We start from the raw sequence: 20,845 nt of genomic DNA, 5'->3' as shown, positions 1-20,845 counted from the left end.
TGCAGCAGATTCAGGAATGATGCAGGGCCACATTAAGAACAGTGTGTGGTTGTGCATGTTGTATCTTAGAGAAGCGGTTCCTAGATGAGGTGTTCTGTCTCTGGTCTTCTACACTAGAGGAGTTTAACATCTTTTTACAATGGCTCAACAACATAGACCCATGTATCAATCACAGCTACTACAAACTATACAGAAATTCCTTTTTTTGGATATCAAAATCTTAAAAAGTGAAAAGGTTTTACTTACAACACTCTTTAGAAAGTGAACAGACAGGAACAGTATTTTAAGGTTCCATAGTTTTCATCCCGGACGCTTAAGAAGAAGCCTCCCGATAAGCCAATTTTTAAGATTACAAAGAATCTGTCATTCATTGGATGACTTTCGATGTCAAGCAAAGAAGATGAAAAAAAGATTTTTACATCAAGAGTATCCAAAACATGTGATTAGCAAAGCTTATAGAAGAGCTAAATATGCTCAACGCCAACTGTTACTGCAATACCAACCAGAATCCTCGGAGCAAGAAGCGATAATTTTTGTGTAAAAGTTTTCTCCCCTTTCCCATCACATTAATTGAATCATATGTAGGCATTGGCATGTAGCTAAGTTGGGTATGGACACCAATGATGGCGTTTCGCCGCACTAAAAACATTGGCGAACTGATTAAACCATCTCTTTATGAACAAAATCCATATAGTCATTCTGGCAGACAAACACCATGTGTCACATGCCAATGGTGTCCATCAGCTATGACAGGCAACAGCTGGTCACACCCTATTACTGGTAAAAACTATTATGCCAGCCACAATACCACTTGTAATAGCACTGGAGTAATTTATATGATACAGTGTCCTTGCAATAAAATTTATATTGGACGAACCAAAAGATCCATTAAGATTAGGCTCCCAAAGCATAAATCTAGAGTTCATACTCTCAAAGAAAATGCCCCTTTAGTAAGACACTGGCAACTTAGTCAACATACTTTGCAAGATATTCGCTGGAGGGTCATCAATGTAGAGTGGGAGGGTGGTGATATAGACAGAATACTTGCACGTAGAGAACTCAAATGGATATACGAAGTCAACAGTGTAGCTCCAGCAGGTTTAAATGAGGAAGCTAATTGGCTCACAGTAGCTGATTAATAAAACATCATCCTGTAGTAGTACTTGATCTCACATAGTGGGCGGGCGGGCAGTTCCCTATTTTTTATAGGGAGAGACGCCGTGGCCATGTTTAAAGCAGACTTTAATGAAATATTTCAGGCAGCGTTCTCTCAGTGAGTGACTCAAACTCTATCTTCATACTTATAGATCTTAAGCCATTGTAATCCTTTAGATAGTATGACACTATTCAAAATGCTAAATATTAGAGGGAAAGAGAGTGGAGCTGATATAGTTACCCAGAAGAAAAGTTAACAGTATTTCAACCAGTTTGCCAGCATGATGCTGATATGTTTCTTCTTGGCTTTGCAGCATCTTGCTTTAAAAGCTCACCTGCTCCCTGAAGAAAGGGTTGAAACGGATGTTCCGTTGGAGAAGTGTTGCTGCTAAGCAAACTAAGTATTTATTCAAAGGGTTTTTTGAGCAAACGTTCTTACCAAGTCTATAGTGATAACAAACAATCCCGCAGCTGGGTAAACTCTTGCTGAGTTCCGCAGGGCTCTCCCCCATCTCCTACATTATTCAACATCTACCTTGCCTCATTGGGGAACCTACTGCAAAGCTTAAAAGTTAAATTTTACATCTATGCTGATGATATCACTATAGTTATTCCCCTCACCACCCTGTCTTCGGAGACAAAGAATCAACTATCATCCATATTAAAGCATATTGAATTATGGATGACCGACTTCAAATTGAAACTCAACTCTGACAAAACCAAATTTTTCTTGGCAAGCCCAAATGATAAAATTAAAGATTCATCGATTTTCTTGAATTGTCAGGTCTTCCCCATCGTCTATTCCATAAAAATTCTGGGAGTGACTCTGGACCATCACCTTACTCTAAATGCTCACACAGATTTACTGGTTAGAAAATGCTTCTCGACACTATGGAAACTTAGAACCATCAGAAAATACTTTGATGCAGCATCATTCCGTTTATTGGTCCAATCTTCCATCTTGAGCATGCTCGATTACTGCAACATCATTTACATGGGATCCTTCAAAAAAAACCTTCAAAGACTCCGAGTTATCCAAAACTCGGCAGTTTGACAGATTTTTGGGCTGAAGAAATGGGAACATATAAGCCCCTATTATCAAAAACTTCACTGGCTTCCCCTGGAAGCACGAGTTTTGTTTAAATTTTTTTGCCTCTGTTTTAAATCAATATTTGTCCTGGCCCCCACATACTTGGTGTCTCAATTTAATCTGGCTAGTTCTATTAAGCCCACACATAAAATTCATCTGTTCACCTATCTGACAATAAAGGACTGTCACTACAAAAGATTTCTGGACAAAACTCTCGCCTTCCAGGCAGGCAAATGGAGCGATTGGCTGGGTAACATCATCCCGCATTCCTCATCCTACTTTAATTTTAGAAAATCAGTAAAAACGAATTTGTTTAACCGATTTGTATCCTAAGAAATTTGTTAGTTTTCACTTCTTTCATTCTGTAAGCTTGTTATCCAATGTCTTTGTATGGTGATGTTTTCCAGCTCCTCTTGTTAACTGCCTGAACTACCATGGCTTACATTCGATGACTTTATACTGTAACCACTTCGCTGATTGTCCAGCACTTCTTGTTGTAAACCGCCTCGAACTTTCATGGCTTTGGTGGTATATAAGAATAAAAATTATTATTATTATTTCCATTAAATTATGAATTATTTATGAGAATATAAGAATTGGAAGAAGAATGAAGTAGAAGATAGAAATAATGAATTATAATACAGTTGAAAAAAATAAGATAAAAAGTAAAACCAACCAACGGGACTAATGAAGAATTCATCCAGCTAGGGTCCATTGACTCTGCTGACATACTGAAGACCTCGAGGTTTTAGAAGAAAAATATTTTTCTACTTATTTATTGGCAAGCATTTGGTTGCGCACAGTTGGCTCTTTTGTCAGCTGGGAGTAGAGGTAAGCAGAAAGAATCTTAAAATCTACAAGTTCTGAGTTACATACAAATGCGACTTAAGAACAACTTTAAAAATGTAACTTGTTCTTAACCTGGGGACTGCCTGTACATGTACTGATTATCTATGTTGCTTTGTGATCCACTTAGAACTGTAGAAATAGAGTGGAATATAAATGTTGTAAAAAAATAAGCAGCAAGTCTCATGGCAGTGGGCGAAAGAATGTGAGGAAATATTGTAGCAACTACTGAGGAAAAGGGATAGGATGGAGCCAGGCTCCATCATCCAAAGAATATAAGGAGTTAGTGGTCACTGAAACCATGGGGTATTGAGGAACCAAGGCCTAGCATTCTGAAGAACTGAAGGACATGACTGTGGTGGCTGATGAAGTTGCTCTTTTAACTAATGCAGTGTGAGAAACGGGTAGACAACGGGTGGGAACTGCACCTTACAGTTAACGTATAAATAGTTACCATGAATTAGCTGTTGACATGGAAGACAGTATGGCACGGTTAACATCACCTTAGCACAGTGTATCGCAAAATGTGTGCCACGACACACTAGTGTGCCTCCTGAGATTTCAGGTGTGCCGCGGCACACTGGGGAGGAGGAGAGACACCATCTGACTGCCTACAGAACATGCCTCTCACTGCGAGAGGCACGTCCTGTAGGCAATCAGCCGGTGCTGGTGCCTCTCCTCTCTGGCCCTCTTCCCTGCTGGCACCCTCCACTAGTAGGGCCTTTACGCATGCACAGACGTTGAAGCGATGATATCACACGCATCATGGCAACGACCACACACTTCTGGATGCCTGGAGCCGCAGCCACTAAGTTTAGTGTGCCGTGGCTCGAGAAAGTTTGCAGGACACTGCCTTAGCAGGTGTTTCTAGCTGCATCACATTATCTGCCATTGAGTTAACATGTGATAAAAACATTTACTTTGTGTAAACCGAATGGATGAACACTGAGAATGTCCCCAAATTTAATATGGAAGCTTTGCAGTCACAATAAGGGCAAATCTATTCATAACTTCTCTGGATACACAAAGAAAACTGTACCCACCCCTGTCTATCCCTCCCTTGGGGAAATAACACCTTAGCCAAAGATAGTGTCCAAAGCCTAGGTGTACTCCTTGTTTCAAGTTTGTCACTCACAGATTATATCTCCTAAATAATCTCTTTTTACTACCTCCGCCAGCTATGGAACATCTGCATATACTTCTCGGAATGATAAATTGCCCAGTTACTGTATGCTTTTGTGTTGTCCCACATTGACTACTGTAATGCATCTGCTAAAAACCTATCCCGCCTGCAATGTTTGCAAAATGCTGTGGTCCGTCTATTTAAAAACTTGAGCACGAGCATAGGCTCACTGGCTGCCTATCAAGAAAAGCTGTGTCTTCAAAGCCCTTGTTCTGGCCTTCAAAACCTTCCAAAAGTTAATACCAGGTTATATGATCCCCAAACTACCAATCTATGCTCCTGCCAGGTCCCAAAGACAAAGAAGACTGACCTTACACCCGCCATTCCCTCAAAATAGAATCAGCCTACAGGCATGCCTACTCGCACTTCATACCTAAACTATGGAACTTCATCTCCCCATCTATTAGAGCACAAGAAGGTCTATAGAACTTTAGGAAGGCCATCAAAACCTTCCTCTTCATGAATCCAGCACCTTAAAAACCCCATCTTAAATATCCCAAATAGACTCCTCCGGCTTTGCCAAATGTCTAGATCCATATCAAAGCTGAAATATGAGTATGCCTTGAATATCCAGTGCCAAAAGACATACCTATCTTGCTGGCCCTGACCTATACCATGTTTCTACTATAACTCAGAAGTTGTATTACCTGCTACCATGTATCTACTGTAACTCAGGTGTCATATCTACTAAAACTCAGATGTTCTATCACCTGCTACCCATCTATGTAATGTCTGTCTTGTCTTTGACCTATGCTGTGTATGTTCTCCTGTAACCCATTCTGGGCTCTTTTGGGAGGACAGGCTAAAGAATTGAATGAATAAATAATTAATTAATTAAACAAATGTGTGTAACAATTATTTTTACAACTTTAAAGAATACCAGCACAAAGTCAGATAAATGATATCACTAATTGCCATTTACATGCATAAGCACTAGGCACTATCCTATAAAAAGTGTGTCTAAGTCACTTAGGCACAGATTCAGTAAATTATACCCAAAGTTATGCACTATTAAGTGCTAAGATAATATTCTGTCTAGGGTGCTCTGTGTGGCATAACCTTTATGGAATACTAGCTTAATGAACATTATAGTCTAACCCCCTCTTTTACAAAGGTGTGCTAAGCTTTTTAGCGTGTGCTAAATATTAGTGTGCGCTAAATGCTGACACGTACATATTATCCTATGGACACGTTAGCAGTTAGCGCACACGTTGATTTAGTGCACGCTAAATCTGCGCTAAACCGCTTAGTGCGCCTTTGTAAAAGAGGGTCTAAATTCTAAATATGGTGCCAGAAAAATTGGCACAGAATAAAAATGCACTTAGCCTCTGTACACTTTATAGTCTGTTAAACCATGCCTAAAGTTAGGTGCAGTTTACGGAATATATGGCTGGCCCCACGACTAAAATTTAGGCATGGCCATTTACGCCAGCTAAAACCTGGTGTACATACCCATGCCTAAATCTACATATTCTACAAGTGCACATATATTTAAGAATGCATGTGCTCATATCCTGCCCACACCTCTTTCTTTACTTTACAGAATACCCTTGTGTATAACTTCTAATTAGTGCTGATAGCTGATTGTAAATGGTCAGGTTTTGGCACCAATTGGTTTGTTAAACACATATGTTTGACCATGTGACCATATTTGCAGGTACAGCTTTAGTCGTCATATATGGAACCCAGGGGTTTGTACTTTGAGCACAAGCTCTTTCCCATACCGAAACTAAGTATAAATGCTCACACCCAATTGATTCACCACCTCAAAGATAGTCTCACTCAGTGAGACTATCTTTGAGGTGGTGAATTAATGAATTGTTCTCTCATATAACATTTCTATATTATATGCAGTGCTGTGTACAAATTCACACCCAATTGATGGCAGTTAGGCACACAAAAGCAGGTATTATATAACTTGGCATCTAATTTCTGGGGATGCTCCTGACCCACCCATGCACCTTCCATGGCCAGGACCCCTTTTGAACTGTACATGCTTTTTGAAAAATATAGTCATTTTCATATTTTGACAAAACAATTTTAAATGTTGTGACTTTTTTAAATAGAGTCTAATAATATCTAATAGCAAAATAATAATTGACTTATTTTTAATTTTTACTTTTTTGGTCCTACTTGTCCCACGTTGACCCTGACACAGATTACTTTTCTTGTTTGCATTCCAACTGCACAGGTTGCTTCTCCATTCCAGTTAGTAGATGAGTTGAAAGGAGACACAGAGACGTCTTCTATACACTGACCCCAGGGCCCAGTTTGCCAGTGATACACTGTACAAGGATGCTCATTACAGCTGCGTGCCTCCTGCAATGCACTGCTGTTGGGGCATTGAGCTCCTCCTGCAACAAAGCATTCATGAACATTAGCAGATCAGTAGAAGTAGATGACTTATAACAGTGTCTCTCAAACTTTTTTAGTTCCAGCACACTAAACAGAGCAAATGTTTTTCATGCCACATTATAATTGAAATTATAAAATTGCAAAACCAACAAAAAATGACATTTGAGAGTTATTTATTTAAAGTTCTTTAATCTACGTATGGGTAATTGTAACAACGGTGAAACTAAAGTAGATAGAACAGAATTACTAATCAATGTGATGGATGTACTTGTTTTTGAGTGCAAATTAACTCAAAATGTGGCTCGATAGTTGACAAGCAAACACATATTTCTTCATCCACCATCTGCAGTTTTTCTGTTTATTTTATTTTATTTCTATCAGAGCTGAAAATTCAAGTTCACAAAGATAAGAAGATCTAAATGGTAAGAAAGCCTTGATTGCTTTGTTGCTCAAGTTAGAATAACTACTGCATAAAAAAATAAAAATAAAATGACTTGCTGTTAGTTTTCAAGGACCTTTTCACTTACCCTGCACTACTGCACCTTAACTGATGCACTCTTAATGTTGAATCCTTTCTGTTTGTCCTATTGGTTTCATGTGCTTGTGAGTATTGTAGCAGTTGACAACTGTTATATTTTTCTCCTACAGCTCATCGCTTGTGCTCTGTCATCCCGCCCCCGCCCACAAAGTGCTGGTACTATATTTTGGGCCAGCTTGCGGCGCACGCTGCAAAGGCGTGCACCTTCGGCGTGCGCCAAAGGAGCGCGCTTAAGGAGCAGGTCCTGCTCCTTAGTGCACTCTTTCGTGCGTCTCCTAAGTGCTTCTCTATTAGTAGTCTTATTGTGAGGTTCATATCTATACAAAGTTTTATAAACTTTTTTATTCTGGTCTTAATATTATTGAATTCCCTTGCTTTTAACATACTTTCAAGCTCACAAACTCCAGTTCATTGGGGTCATCGCCCTAATCCTCCTAAACACAACCGTTTTTCTGCTTGTCAGAAGTGTAATTTAATTTTTCAAACTCCTTCTGGTCACTTATCTACTGAGCAAGTTAAGATATCTAAAGTTGGACTTATCAATGTCCATTCTTTAAAATCTAAATACCACTTACTTCATGATATGGTGATCCAAAATAATTATGATATGCTTTTATCACCGAAACATGGCTAGCGGAAGGTGAGGAAAGTAATTTTGCCTATGCCTGCCCCTCGGGCTATTGTTATCAGTTTAATCACCGAAAAGGTAAAAAGGGAGGCGGCTTAGCAATAATTCACCGAGATTCTTTGCTCTCTAAGATAGAATTATCTTCCCCTAGCAGTATCCTAGAATCTATTCAATTTAAAATAAAATCTAACTCTTCATTAGATTATTTACTACTTTATCTTCCCCCTCCGGTGAATAACCAATCATTAATCTTACTTCAATCTGTTATCTTTGAATTATGCACTTCAACTCTCAACCCTATCATTTTAGGAGATTTTAATATTCATTTTGATGATCTTAATAATACTTTTACCTCAGATATTTTTACTCTCTGAAAGGATGTAAACCTCAGCCCATTGGTAAACTCTCCCACTCATATAGCAGGCCACACTCTAGACATGGTTCTTGTTCCATCACCACTCAAAGATCGGTTTCAAGTTACGGCTTGCACACAACTTACTTGGACTGATCATTTTCTCATTAGTTTCTCTCAGTCTACTAGGTTCAATGCCCTAATCCTTCATCCTAAAACAATAACTTCTCATGATTTCACAAAACTGGAGGATGCTTCCATTTCATCAAACTTTGATTCCAAACTAGCAGAATTATCAGAATCATCTATTGAGGAGAAAGTTGCCTCATGGAAGGCTTCGCTTACTAAACTTTTAGATACACTAGTGCCCACTGTTCCCTATACCATTTCTCCACGTAAACAAAAGAATCCTTGGTATAGTTCTAATCCTATCCTTATAAAAAAACAACTGAGATCCCTTGAGAGAAAATGGCGTAGAAACAAAACTCTACACAACCTAAATAAATTCAAGGAACAAGCCAACTTTTATAAATCTGAGATCAACAGATCAAAAAAAGAATACTATTCCAAGCAAATCAAAAAAGCTAAAAACACTTCTGCATTATTTTCTAAAACAAAATCATTAACCACATAGAGGACAACGTCCAAATTGACAGCTTCACCTCCTTCAGCTCAAGCAATTGCCTCTTACCTTACCAAGAAAGTCCAAAGAATTAGAGACTCCATTTCTCAGTCAAGTATTGCCAGTGTAAACCCTACTTTCCCCTCTTCAGTAGACATCATTAAAAAACCCGAAATTATACTTTTCCCCCTCTCTAAATGTTCAAAATGTACCCTACCCACTCTTCTAGTACTACAGAGAACCTTAAATACATTAAACATAAAGGGTTCCAATTCAGAGATCATTCCACCTATTTTTCTAAAACTTTTTTTTTTCATCCTTTGGACCCGATATTTTAAATCTTATCTGTAGTAGTTTAAGTACAGGTACACTTCCAAAAGTATGGAAAGAAGCAATTATCCATCCTATTATCAAAGACCATATAATCTGTTCACAAGAGGTTTCAAATTATTGACCTATTTCAAATATTCTATTCTTGGCAAAGCTTACAGAAAAGATAGTTTTCCACCAAATTTCAGATTTTGTAGAACAAACAAAAGTGCTCTATCCAAATCAAACCAGATTCCGTCAACACCATTCCACAGAACTTTCGCTTATTGGGTTGACCACTAAAATTCTCTATCACCTCGACCACCACCAGTCTGTTTTACTTATTTCTTTAGATCTATCATCGGCATTTGACACGATAGATCATAAGCTTCTTGTCTCGTCTGAGTGAAATTGGTATTAAAGAACAGGTCTTGGACTGGTTTTCATCTTTTTTTACAGATCGTTCTTCCAAGGTAGTGTTTAATTCTACATCGTCTGACTCATTTACAACTGATTATGGGATTCCTCAGGGTTCTATTTTATCTCCCTTACTTTTCAATATTTTTCTGGCCCCCCTTTTAATATTAGGGCAATCTATCAGGTTTATAATATTTGCCTATGCAGATGATGTCCAACTAATACACCCGATAGATCTAAATAATCCTTCAGAAATAATGTTTATAAACCAAAAATTGGAAAAGATTAACTCTTGGTTGGACGTACATATGCTTTCATTGAACATTGAAAAATCCAAAGTAATGATTTTTCCCAACAAGGAAGGACTTTCTTTGGAGACCCCTCTTACAGTCAAATCTCAACCTATTCAAACCGTACCTTCACTTAAATGACTTGGAGTAACTTTAGATCACAAATTTAATTACCATCTTCATATCAGTATAGTGGTCCAACGTTGCTTTTATAGGCTACGTATGATCAGATCATTATCAAAACTACTAGATGCCGCATCCTTGAACATTTTGATTCACTCCCTCATGATCTCGTGCATTGACTATTGTAATGCCCTTTATAAAGGTATAACCAAAAAAGAAATACGAAGACTTCAGATAATACAAAACACCGCTGTAAAAATCATATTCAATGCAAAGAAATCTGACCATGTCACCCCCTTGTTGGTTGCCAGTGGAACACAGAATCACTTACAAAATTATTTTGTTAACATTTAAGACTAGACAAAACAATCAACCGGAATTTATAAATAATCTTCTTACCCCTAAGATCAACAGCTAATAACCTTTTCTCTATACAGTCACTGAAGTTTATATATACAACTAGTCATTAAGCCCATTACATTAACGGGTGCTAGAATACTGTTCACCCTCTATGTTGCCCCTTCCATTCACTGCCCTCTCTTCTCTTTCCATCCAGTGTCCGCCCTCTCTCTCTGTCCCATATGGCCTCTCTCCATCTCCTCCTTCCTTTTGCCTTGGTCTGGCATACCTTCCTCCTTCCCTGCAAGCCATTCTCTCCCCCTCTGCTCCCTTTCCTCATTTAACTACTTCATTGGTCAGCAGCAGCATTCACAATTCATTGCTGTTGCTGGCTTCAGGTCTTTCTCTCTGGCCGGTCCTGTCTTCATGAAAACAGGAAGTAGGCAGAGAGGAAGGCCTGAAGCCAGCAACAGCAGCGAATTGTAAACGCTGTGGCTGCCTGAAGCACCCGAGGCAGATGCTTCTCTCCCCTTCCAGCCCAACCCCCGCTGACTCTGCGACCCTCCCAGCAAGATAACTTTAATATCAAACCTCCCTCCAGCGTTGGCAGCCGCAGCACGCTAAACAGGCTGCTTCGCGGCTTTCTTCTGCCGTTGAGTCTCTCTGTCGCGTCATTGATGACATCATTAGTGACGCGGCAGAGGGACTCAACTGCAGGAGAAAGTCGCGAAGCAGCCTGTTTAACGTGCTGCGGCTGCCAACGCTGGAGGGAGGTTTGTGCCGGTATGTGCAGAAGCGATATGTCTCTCCCCCTCCAGTACCTGTGCAGCACTTTGCTGCGGCGCATCCTCCCATCCTGAGTCGGCCACAGCGCTCAAGTCTGTTTCTCCCGCTTTGTCTAGCCGCCGCATACTGTCACAATCCTATCCCTAAAATGCAGCTTTCGCCAGGGCAGGCTATTGTCAAGCCTGGTCCTGTGATTCAGAGGGCAAATCACGGGGATAGGATTGTGACTAAGACTAGGGAAAAACTGTCTTTTCCCTTTAAATTAGTCCTTGCTGATATTCAGGGAAGAGAGGGTTGGCAGGAGAACAGCCCCTGCAGAACCTTCCTCTTCCTGGAGATCTCCCAGCTGGAGGGAATAATTAGGCTTCCCAAGCCAAGCAGGCAAAGTAAGCTGAAAGCTCCTCCCACTAAAAAGGCAGGGCAGGTTCACCTGAGTATGTTAGAAGCTGCTTTGAGTAGGAAAAAGGCAGTCTGCCCAGGACCAGCCAGTGGAAGGATCTCTCCTCACCAAAGTGCTTCAGAGCTGCCAGATTGGGAAATGCAGGAACTTGACACAGACCCTGGGGAAGAACCTATGGAGTTTGGAGAACTTGCCAATCTGTCTGAAGACACAGAAATGGACATCAGCTAAGTGGCAGGGCTGAGAGGTGGGAAGGTTGGTTAATCCTTCTGTAGTTTAAATGCACAAGCTGTGAGAAAGAGGGTTTGTTTTTGAATGCCCTTGCAGGACTTGTGCTGGCTCTGCTTGTGTGAAGAAAAAAAAACGTTTTTTTTTGTGCTTATGTTTCAGTTAGCTAGAGTAAGGCTGACTGGAGTTTTTTTGCCAGGATTGGTATGAATATCTGAGGGAAGTAATTGGGGAGAATTCACTTACCAACTAGGTTGGGTTTGTGGGGCCTCTACTGGCATTCTGTTAATCAGAAAGATAATTAGTGAATTCATTTACTCCCCTCCCCCACCAACTCCTCTTGGAGCTGGCTGGAGACAAGCCTGGAAGTCTGTAGGGCTTGGACACAGAGTGAAGCAAAGTGATTATTGGTTCTGTTACCTAGATGAAAGCTTAGGCAACTGCACTTCAGTTTTTGTTTCATGTTTGAACTTTACTTACCTGAACTGCCTGAATGAAGGTAAGAGTGGGAACCTTGTCTTACGGTTCAACTCTATTTTTGTTTATTTGAATTGGATTGTGTTGGGTTGCTCAGATCCTGGACTTCCGGTAAAGCAACAACACCAGTACCACTGAATAAAGTGGGTTTGAATGATTATGAAAATTGACTTTTGTTTTGTTTTGTTCCATACTTTGAGAAAGACCCAGCAGGACTTCTTACATTTAAGAAGCACGTCGGAGTAGCGCTGTATGGCGCGGGGATATGGATAAGAGCCCCGTTACAAGTGGTGTCAGAAGTGGGATTTGAACCCACGCCCCCACATGGAGACCAGAATAAGAGGACAGAAACGCAGTAAGCGACTGGGGGCCAAGGAGGCCTACAAACCAAAGGCGGAGACTCATCTTGCTCTCTGGTAAGCTACTAAACCAGGGGGGGTGAGGGGATTGGCTACCCAGTTATTTTGGTGCCGCACTTGGGTTTGTCTTTTGTGTTTACTTTGTTCCAGTCTCCGGGACGATGAACCAGGAGCAGCTATTGAGGTTCCTCGCGGAGGAGCGGCAGAAGCAAGGCGAGAACCTGCAGGCGGTTCTAAAAGCAAACCGGGACTTGTGGGACCGCAGCCAGAAACAGGCCAAACAACAGCATGACGAACTGGTCAGGGCGATGGGTGAGCAGACCAAGCTGCTAACTCAGCTACTACAGTGCTCAGCTACAAGCACCACGGGTGGGCCACCGGGACCAGTAGGGGGAACATATTTGGACCTTGCCGGATCAGGGAAGGATATCTCCGTACAGTACCCTGAAGAAAGGGGGGAACAGGCCCGGGGGGATAAGAGTATGGGATCCCAGGGGCAGATCCCCAGGATAGGGTGGTCCAAGCAGGAAAGGTCCTTACACAAGGAGGCTGTCCGATGCTATCGCTGTGGAAAAGCTGGACATACCCAGCGTTATTGTAGGGTTACCAGGGACCTGGTAATAGCCCAGGACCCCGGGGCCAAAGTTCCGAAAGAATATCAGATAAAGGTATCGGTGAGAGGGAAAAAGATCACAGCCCTAGTAGATACAGGAGCTGAGATGTCGGTAGTGTCAAGACAGTTGTGGGAGCAGGTAGGTGATGACCAGAAGGTTGGATTGAGCAAAGTGCCCATCACCTGCATTCACGGGGAGGCCCAAGAATACTCGGTGTGTCCTCTGGTCATAGAGCACGGTAGGAAGAAAATCCACATGAAGGTGGCCGTGCTGAATTCCACCCCATATCCCTTAATTTTAGGAAGGGACTGGCTTGCTTTAGCTCAGGCAGAGAGGCCTAAAGGGAATCAGTACCCGGGGAAGTGGGTGTTTGGGAGCCACATAGGTAGGAAGGCTCTCGCCACACCGGAGGGGAGACGAGGATCCTGGGCTACCAGACCCAAGAGTTGGAGGCCAACTATTCGGTGGGCTCCACTCTCTGATAAGGCGAGGGCACCCACTCGGGCTTACAGTAAGGCCGCAGGATATGATTTGTATGCAGCACAAGATCAGGTCATACCTGTTAGGGGGCGAGCATTAATAAAGACCGATATCCAGGTATCACCCCCCCCAGGGGCTTATCTACGGGTGGCTCCGAGGTCAGGGTTAGCTCTTCACCAATCGATTGATGTAGCTGCTGGGGTGATAGACCCGGATTTCAGGGGAAACGTAGCGGTTCTCCTCGTAAACCAGGGAAATTCAGAATACCGGGTACAGATGGGTGATCGAATAGCTCAGTTGTTATGTGAGAGAATTTGGCACCCAGACATAATGCAATGGTCCCGTCTCCCGGAGACAGATAGAGGAGAGCGGGGGTTTGGCTCTACAGGGGTAGGGGTACCAGAAAGCAGTCCCCAGATAGAAGCCCTTAATAACCCAATGGGGGATAGGAAGGCCACTTCCTTGGCCGAACTTAAAGCGGAGGTACATAAGATAAAAGAAGAGCTAGCCTCTGCTCGCCAGGATTGGGAGACAGGTTTGAAGTCATGTACAGAGGCCAGTTTCCAGTCCTGGAAAGTTCCTATAGACCCAGAACAGAAAAGGTCTAGGGAACAGGTGCTTACCCAGTGCCAACAAGAGTCCGAAAAACTGACCCGTTTAATGGAACAAGTCTCCTCACAGCTCAAGGTAGTTCAGGGGCAGGTAAAAGAAGGGCAAGCCCAGCAACAAGCTGTGCAGCACAGCGTTAAAGAAATAAAAAACACGTGCGGGGAACTAACTAATAGAACGGGGAAGGCAGAAAGCTGGGTGGTGAAACAGCAGGCACAAGAGGAACAACTGGAAGAACATGCCCAGCATTTCCAAAAAGTCTTGGCTACATTTAAAGGTATGGACCAGGATATGAATGAATTGAGGGAACAAATTGCCCAGCTAGGAAAAGAGGACTTGGGGGGAATAACACAGGTGGTCGCAGCATTAGCCCAGAGGGTGGAGGGGCTAGAGGGTCCTAAAGATCATAGTGGTGGAGCGGCAGGAGGGCAGCGGGAGGTTGCCCTATTACGATGGCCGCAAGATTTTGAAGACCCAGACCCTCCTCTCCTAAGTCAGGAAAGAAGGGGAAATAAACCCCGGAAACGGTTTTGAGGGGGATTGAGAGTCCCAGGAGGGGCAGCCCTTAAAGGTGAGGGTATGTCACAATCCTATCCCTAAAATGCAGCTTTCGCCAGGGCAGGCTATTGTCAAGCCTGGTCCTGTGATTCAGAGGGCAAATCACGGGGATAGGATTGTGACTAAGACTAGGGAAAAACTGTCTTTTCCCTTTAAATTAGTCCTTGCTGATATTCAGGGAAGAGAGGGTTGGCAGGAGAACAGCCCCTGCAGAACCTTCCTCTTCCTGGAGATCTCCCAGCTGGAGGGAATAATTAGGCTTCCCAAGCCAAGCAGGCAAAGTAAGCTGAAAGCTCCTCCCACTAAAAAGGCAGGGCAGGTTCACCTGAGTATGTTAGAAGCTGCTTTGAGTAGGAAAAAGGCAGTCTGCCCAGGACCAGCCAGTGGAAGGATCTCTCCTCACCAAAGTGCTTCAGAGCTGCCAGATTGGGAAATGCAGGAACTTGACACAGACCCTGGGGAAGAACCTATGGAGTTTGGAGAACTTGCCAATCTGTCTGAAGACACAGAAATGGACATCAGCTAAGTGGCAGGGCTGAGAGGTGGGAAGGTTGGTTAATCCTTCTGTAGTTTAAATGCACAAGCTGTGAGAAAGAGGGTTTGTTTTTGAATGCCCTTGCAGGACTTGTGCTGGCTCTGCTTGTGTGAAGAAAAAAAAACGTTTTTTTTTTGTGCTTATGTTTCAGTTAGCTAGAGTAAGGCTGACTGGAGTTTTTTTGCCAGGATTGGTATGAATATCTGAGGGAAGTAATTGGGGAGAATTCACTTACCAACTAGGTTGGGTTTGTGGGGCCTCTACTGGCATTCTGTTAATCAGAAAGATAATTAGTGAATTCATTTACTCCCCTCCCCCACCAACTCCTCTTGGAGCTGGCTGGAGACAAGCCTGGAAGTCTGTAGGGCTTGGACACAGAGTGAAGCAAAGTGATTATTGGTTCTGTTACCTAGATGAAAGCTTAGGCAACTGCACTTCAGTTTTTGTTTCATGTTTGAACTTTACTTACCTGAACTGCCTGAATGAAGGTAAGAGTGGGAACCTTGTCTTACGGTTCAACTCTATTTTTGTTTATTTGAATTGGATTGTGTTGGGTTGCTCAGATCCTGGACTTCCGGTAAAGCAACAACACCAGTACCACTGAATAAAGTGGGTTTGAATGATTATGAAAATTGACTTTTGTTTTGTTTTGTTCCATACTTTGAGAAAGACCCAGCAGGACTTCTTACATTTAAGAAGCACGTCGGAGTAGCGCTGTATGGCGCGGGGATATGGATAAGAGCCCCGTTACAATACGCACTCTGGCCACGGACCTACAGATCACGGATCAGGGATTACAGATCACGCAGGTCTGAAGGCGCATGCACGGCTAGCGTTTTATTATATAGGATGAGGTCTACCATTTTCTTTGTCACTGCCCCCTCTCTCTGGAATAGTATTCCATATTCCAAATTATTTACGCGAAGAATAAAATCTTAATAACTTTAAGACGAAGCTAAAGACATTTTTCTTCCTTGATGCCTTTGAGGCCTAACTGTCCTTTTAAGGGCATTTGAGCGAAAATACTATTGAGTTTAACAGCAGCCCTCCCTCTTGTTTTTTCCTTAATTGTTTTCTTTTACTTTGCCTAATGTAGTTCTTGCCTTTTACCTTATGTTCTTGTTTGTCTGTGTTTTTAATTGTTTTTTAAAGTTTTTATAGTTATAGTTTGGTGACGTATTGTCACTTCAAACTTGTATTTTAGTTAAAGTTTGTCCTTTGTTTTTACAAATTTGTGCAGTATAAGAAATTTTAAATAAACTTGAAACTTGACCAATCACATCAAAGAATGATACTTGTCTGAGCGGTTGTATCCTTACACACACAGACGCTCATAAGATTGACAGACTCTTGTGTAAACGTTGCACATGTCATCTATTCTAGTATATACTTATGAAAAGAAGTTTTAAAAATAAAGTTAAATTCTGGAATCTCACATGGCATGTAATTTTCATGTACGTGTATAGTATTTCATGCACTTGTATAGTATTCATCAGACATGTAAAAATATCTTGACTTTGAATATAGAAAATGTTTTCAATGAAATGGTATTGTATGGACCTTTCGCTACTTGACTTTTTTTTAATGCAAGGAAAATTTCCTTCAGTGGGCATATAGGGAGAGTAATGGCCAGTAGGAAAATGGAGGTAATGATGCCCCTGTATAAGACTCTGATGTGACTTCATTTACGCTGGGTTTTACTAAATGTTAGTAGAGGTTTCTTTCACAAGCCCGCAAGTTAAATGCTCTGATGCTCATAAAATTCCTATGAGCTTCCTCTACTATGGCCAAAGTAATGAATGTTTATACCAGTCCCAAATGTAGAAATGAATGAAAATATCAAAAAACTGGACTAGTGCACAACCATTTCACATGACAATACTTTCAGTTTTTCATGAGTATGCCTCAGCCCCACCACTCCACCGCTGTGCTATCTTGTGACTGCGTGGAGATTTATGTGGCGCTTCATCATCATAGTTTTTTATATTATTGTAGAATCGTGAAAAATCCTTCATATGTATATTCTAAAAAATGTTTTGCTTAATATAAAGGGTGATATAAATACTTAGCTCTTATCAGCCAACGTCTGGGAGTCACAAGATAGCACAGCGGTGGAGTGGTGGGGCTGAGGCATACTCATGAAAAACTGAAAGTATTGTCATGTGAAATGGTTGTGCACTAGTCCAGTTTTTTGATATTTTCATAAAATTCCTATGAGCATCGGAGCATTTAACTTGCCTTCCCGTGGTAGAAATCTCTAGTGCCATTTAGTAAAAGGAGCCCTTAGAATATTGTGTACAATTCTGGAGGCCACACCTTCAAAAAGATATAAACAGGATGGAGTCAGTCCAGAGGAAGGCTACTAAAATGGTCAATGGTCTTCATTACAAAGTGTAGGACAGACTTAAAGATCATAATAGGTATACTTTGGAGGAAAGGCAGGATAGGGGGGTGAAATGATAAAGATGCTTAAATACCTATGTGGTATAAATGCACATGAGGTGAGTCTCTTTCAATTGAAAGGAAACTCTGGAATGAGGGGGCATAGGATGAAGGTACAGGGAATAGACTCAGAAGTAACCTCAGAAAATACTTTTTCACGGAAAGGGTGGCAAACGTGTAGAATGGCCTCCCGGTGAAGGTTGTGAAGATGAAGACTGTATCTGACTTCAAGAAAGATTTGGAGATGTACATTGGATCTCTAAGAGAGAAAAAGGGATTATAGTGTGCATGGATAGGCAGACTAGATAGGCCATATGGACATTATTTGCCTTTATTCTCTGTTTCTCTGTTAATTTTCAATAAGTCAACTAGGAATAAGCAGCCAGATTCTATACAGGTCATCAACATTTGGACACACAAAATTGGTTAATTATTGGAGCTAACAAGCACTTATTTGGCACTAATGATTTGGATGCCAGATGCCTAACTGGCTGTGCGCTCTTCTGTAACAATGGGCATTTAAATTGTATTGCATACAACTGAAAAGGAGGTGTGTCCAAGGGAGTGGTATGGGTAGATTGGGAGCATTCATAAAAGATGCTCAAAGTGTTTCAAAATAGCAGGGATCCATGCCCAATTTGTGTACCAGGATTTATACCAGGGCTTTCGGGGCAGGAGAAATCTTCCTACGCTCCTGCCCCGTGCAGATCGCCATTAGGAAATGGCTGTGGGAGTTCCCATCGTAGTCTCGAGAGACTACGGGAACTCACAGCAGCCATTTCCTCATTACGCAATCCTCATCCTATTTCAGTTTTAGAAAATTAGTAAAAACAAAATTATTTAATTGATTTGTAAGTTAAGGTTTTACTGTTTTTTACTTTCACATTGTATGTACCTACTGATGATTTTATATTGTGTTTTATTCCCTGATTGTCAAGCACTTCTTGCAAACCACCTCAAACTATTATGGCTTTGGCGGTACATAAGAATAAAATTATTATTATTATTTCATTGACAAATTCCTATCCAAATGAACTCCCTCCAAATGCTAATAGTAGAGTTGATTAGATAAGAAATTGCATTCAAAATTAAGCTATCTTCTTTTTTTAGTTCAAAAATTTTATTGATTTTAATATACAAGAAGTACAAGAAGAGAAATGTTAACGAGGCAAGATACAGACAAGTTGTACAAAGGAAAAAGAGTCATACAATAATATCCATGTAATACAACAAGCTGTTCCAAGCCTATCTAGAAGAAGAATATCAACACAATTTGCAGCCATAAGCATCTAGAATATCCAAAGTACAGAGAGACCAGAGGAATATTACATTACTGACTTCTATTCCGCCTGTACCTTGCAGTTCAAGGCGGATTACATCAAAAGATGACTGGACATTTCCAGGAAAAATTACAATTTAAAGAGCTGGTTACATAATAGAGTCATGAGGGGGGATTAAAAGATAAGTAGAAGAATAAGGATTACGTTTCAGAGAGGTTACGTAGTGGATGCTAGAAGCTTTGATGAGTTATAGGGGAATATTACGGGAAGAGAGGAGAGTTGAGGGGAGAGAACTCGGGGGGGGGGAAGGAAGAGGGGGTTAAGATATCTGGATAAATTTTTTGAATAACAGGGTTTTGATTTCATTTCGGAAAGATTTAAAGTCACTTGTTGCTGTCAGCAGGTTGGAGATTAGGGGGTCCAGTTTTGCTGCTTGAGTTGCTAGTAGGTAGTCATACATCCTTTTGCGTTGAGTTCCTTTGAAAGAGGGGTAGGAAAATGGGGACTTGGTTCTCCTTTGTCTGGATGAGAGGTTCCGATTTAGGCGGTTGGCTAGATGGGTGGGTGCAGTTCCATTTAATGTTTTAAATAATAGGCAGTAAAATTTGAATTGAATACGAGTTTGTATAGGTAGCCAGTGAGAATCTAGGTAGGCATTGGTAATATGGTCGAATTTTCCAAGTGAATAGATCAATCTGAGGGTGTGTTTTGTACAGTCTGTAATTGTTTTATTAGATTTGTGGGGCATGGTAGGTGGAGGATATTGCAGTAGTCCACTAAATTTAGGATTAGGGATTGGACTATGAGTCTATATTGCTCTTTTTTGAAGAATTTTCTTATTTTTCATAGGTTGTGCATGGTAAAGAATGCTTTTTGAGTGATCTTGTAGATTTGAATCTGCAGGGTGCAGCATCTGTCTATCGTTACTCCTAGGAGTTTAAGAGCGGGCTGTATGGGGTATTTGGTGGCATTTATTTCTAGTTCGGTTATGGATGGAGTTTTGTCCTTTCAAGCAATAGAAATTTTGTTTTGTCCAGGTTGAGCTTCAATTTGTGGTCTAACATCCATTTTTCCACTGCTTCTAGTATTTTTTTCAGGTTGTCTGTTGAAGTGGAGTCTGGTGAGTCAAAGGGGAGGAGTATGGTTATGTCATCTGCGTAACTGAATGAAGTTACTTCTAGGTTGTCTAGAATAGTACCAAGGGAGGATAAAAAAAGGTTGAAGAGCATGGGCGACAGTGGTGACCCTTGAGGAACTCCACAGGGGTTAGACCAGGGGGCCAATATAAGATCTTTTGTTATATAATCAACCATCTCTTCAATCCTGAATATACAGGAGCCCATAAAACCATGCATTATTATATTGGGACATCATGGCCTCCGACAACTGTTGTCGGATCATAATGTGAAATTGCTTAACATTCTCCTATTTCTGGGAGACAAATGTATTATGGATTGATGATGCATGAATTTGTAATATTTGATATGATGAACTTGCACCTGCCACTTTTAGGATGAATTTGCACTAGCACTTGCACTTTATGGTTTCATCTTCAACTGCTTAGGATATGAGAACACGTGGATATTTGGTTTTCCAGTTGGATTAAATTGCTGTAATTGACTGAGTTCTACTTTTCGTCCACCTCTATTGGATTATAATTAATCTTCAACAAATATTGGACCTATTGCTGATCCTGGGACCTGCTCCAGATAAATTTTGAACTCTATTTATTTATTTCAGAAGCGTGGATTAGTAGAGACAGATGTGCCAATTTTTATGACATCTTCAGTTTAGTCCTCTGGATTTTGTATATGTACGTGTATTTTATTT

General features: G+C 41.2%; 1 protein-coding gene across 1 annotated transcript in view; it reads right to left on the bottom strand.

Moving 5' to 3' along the window:
- THSD7A (thrombospondin type 1 domain containing 7A) overlaps positions 1-20,845 on the bottom strand; it is a 763,222-nt gene that overhangs the window by 148,824 nt on the left and 593,553 nt on the right. The window contains exon 11 of the mRNA XM_033931006.1: positions 6,394-6,628. Within this exon, the coding sequence (XP_033786897.1) occupies positions 6,394-6,628 (235 nt within the window). The remainder of the gene's footprint in view (positions 1-6,393; positions 6,629-20,845) is intronic.

Source organism: Geotrypetes seraphini, chromosome 2 (assembly GCF_902459505.1).
Source record: "Geotrypetes seraphini chromosome 2, aGeoSer1.1, whole genome shotgun sequence".
NCBI lineage: Eukaryota > Metazoa > Chordata > Amphibia > Gymnophiona > Dermophiidae > Geotrypetes > Geotrypetes seraphini.
This window is presented reverse-complemented; position numbering and strand designations above follow the sequence as displayed.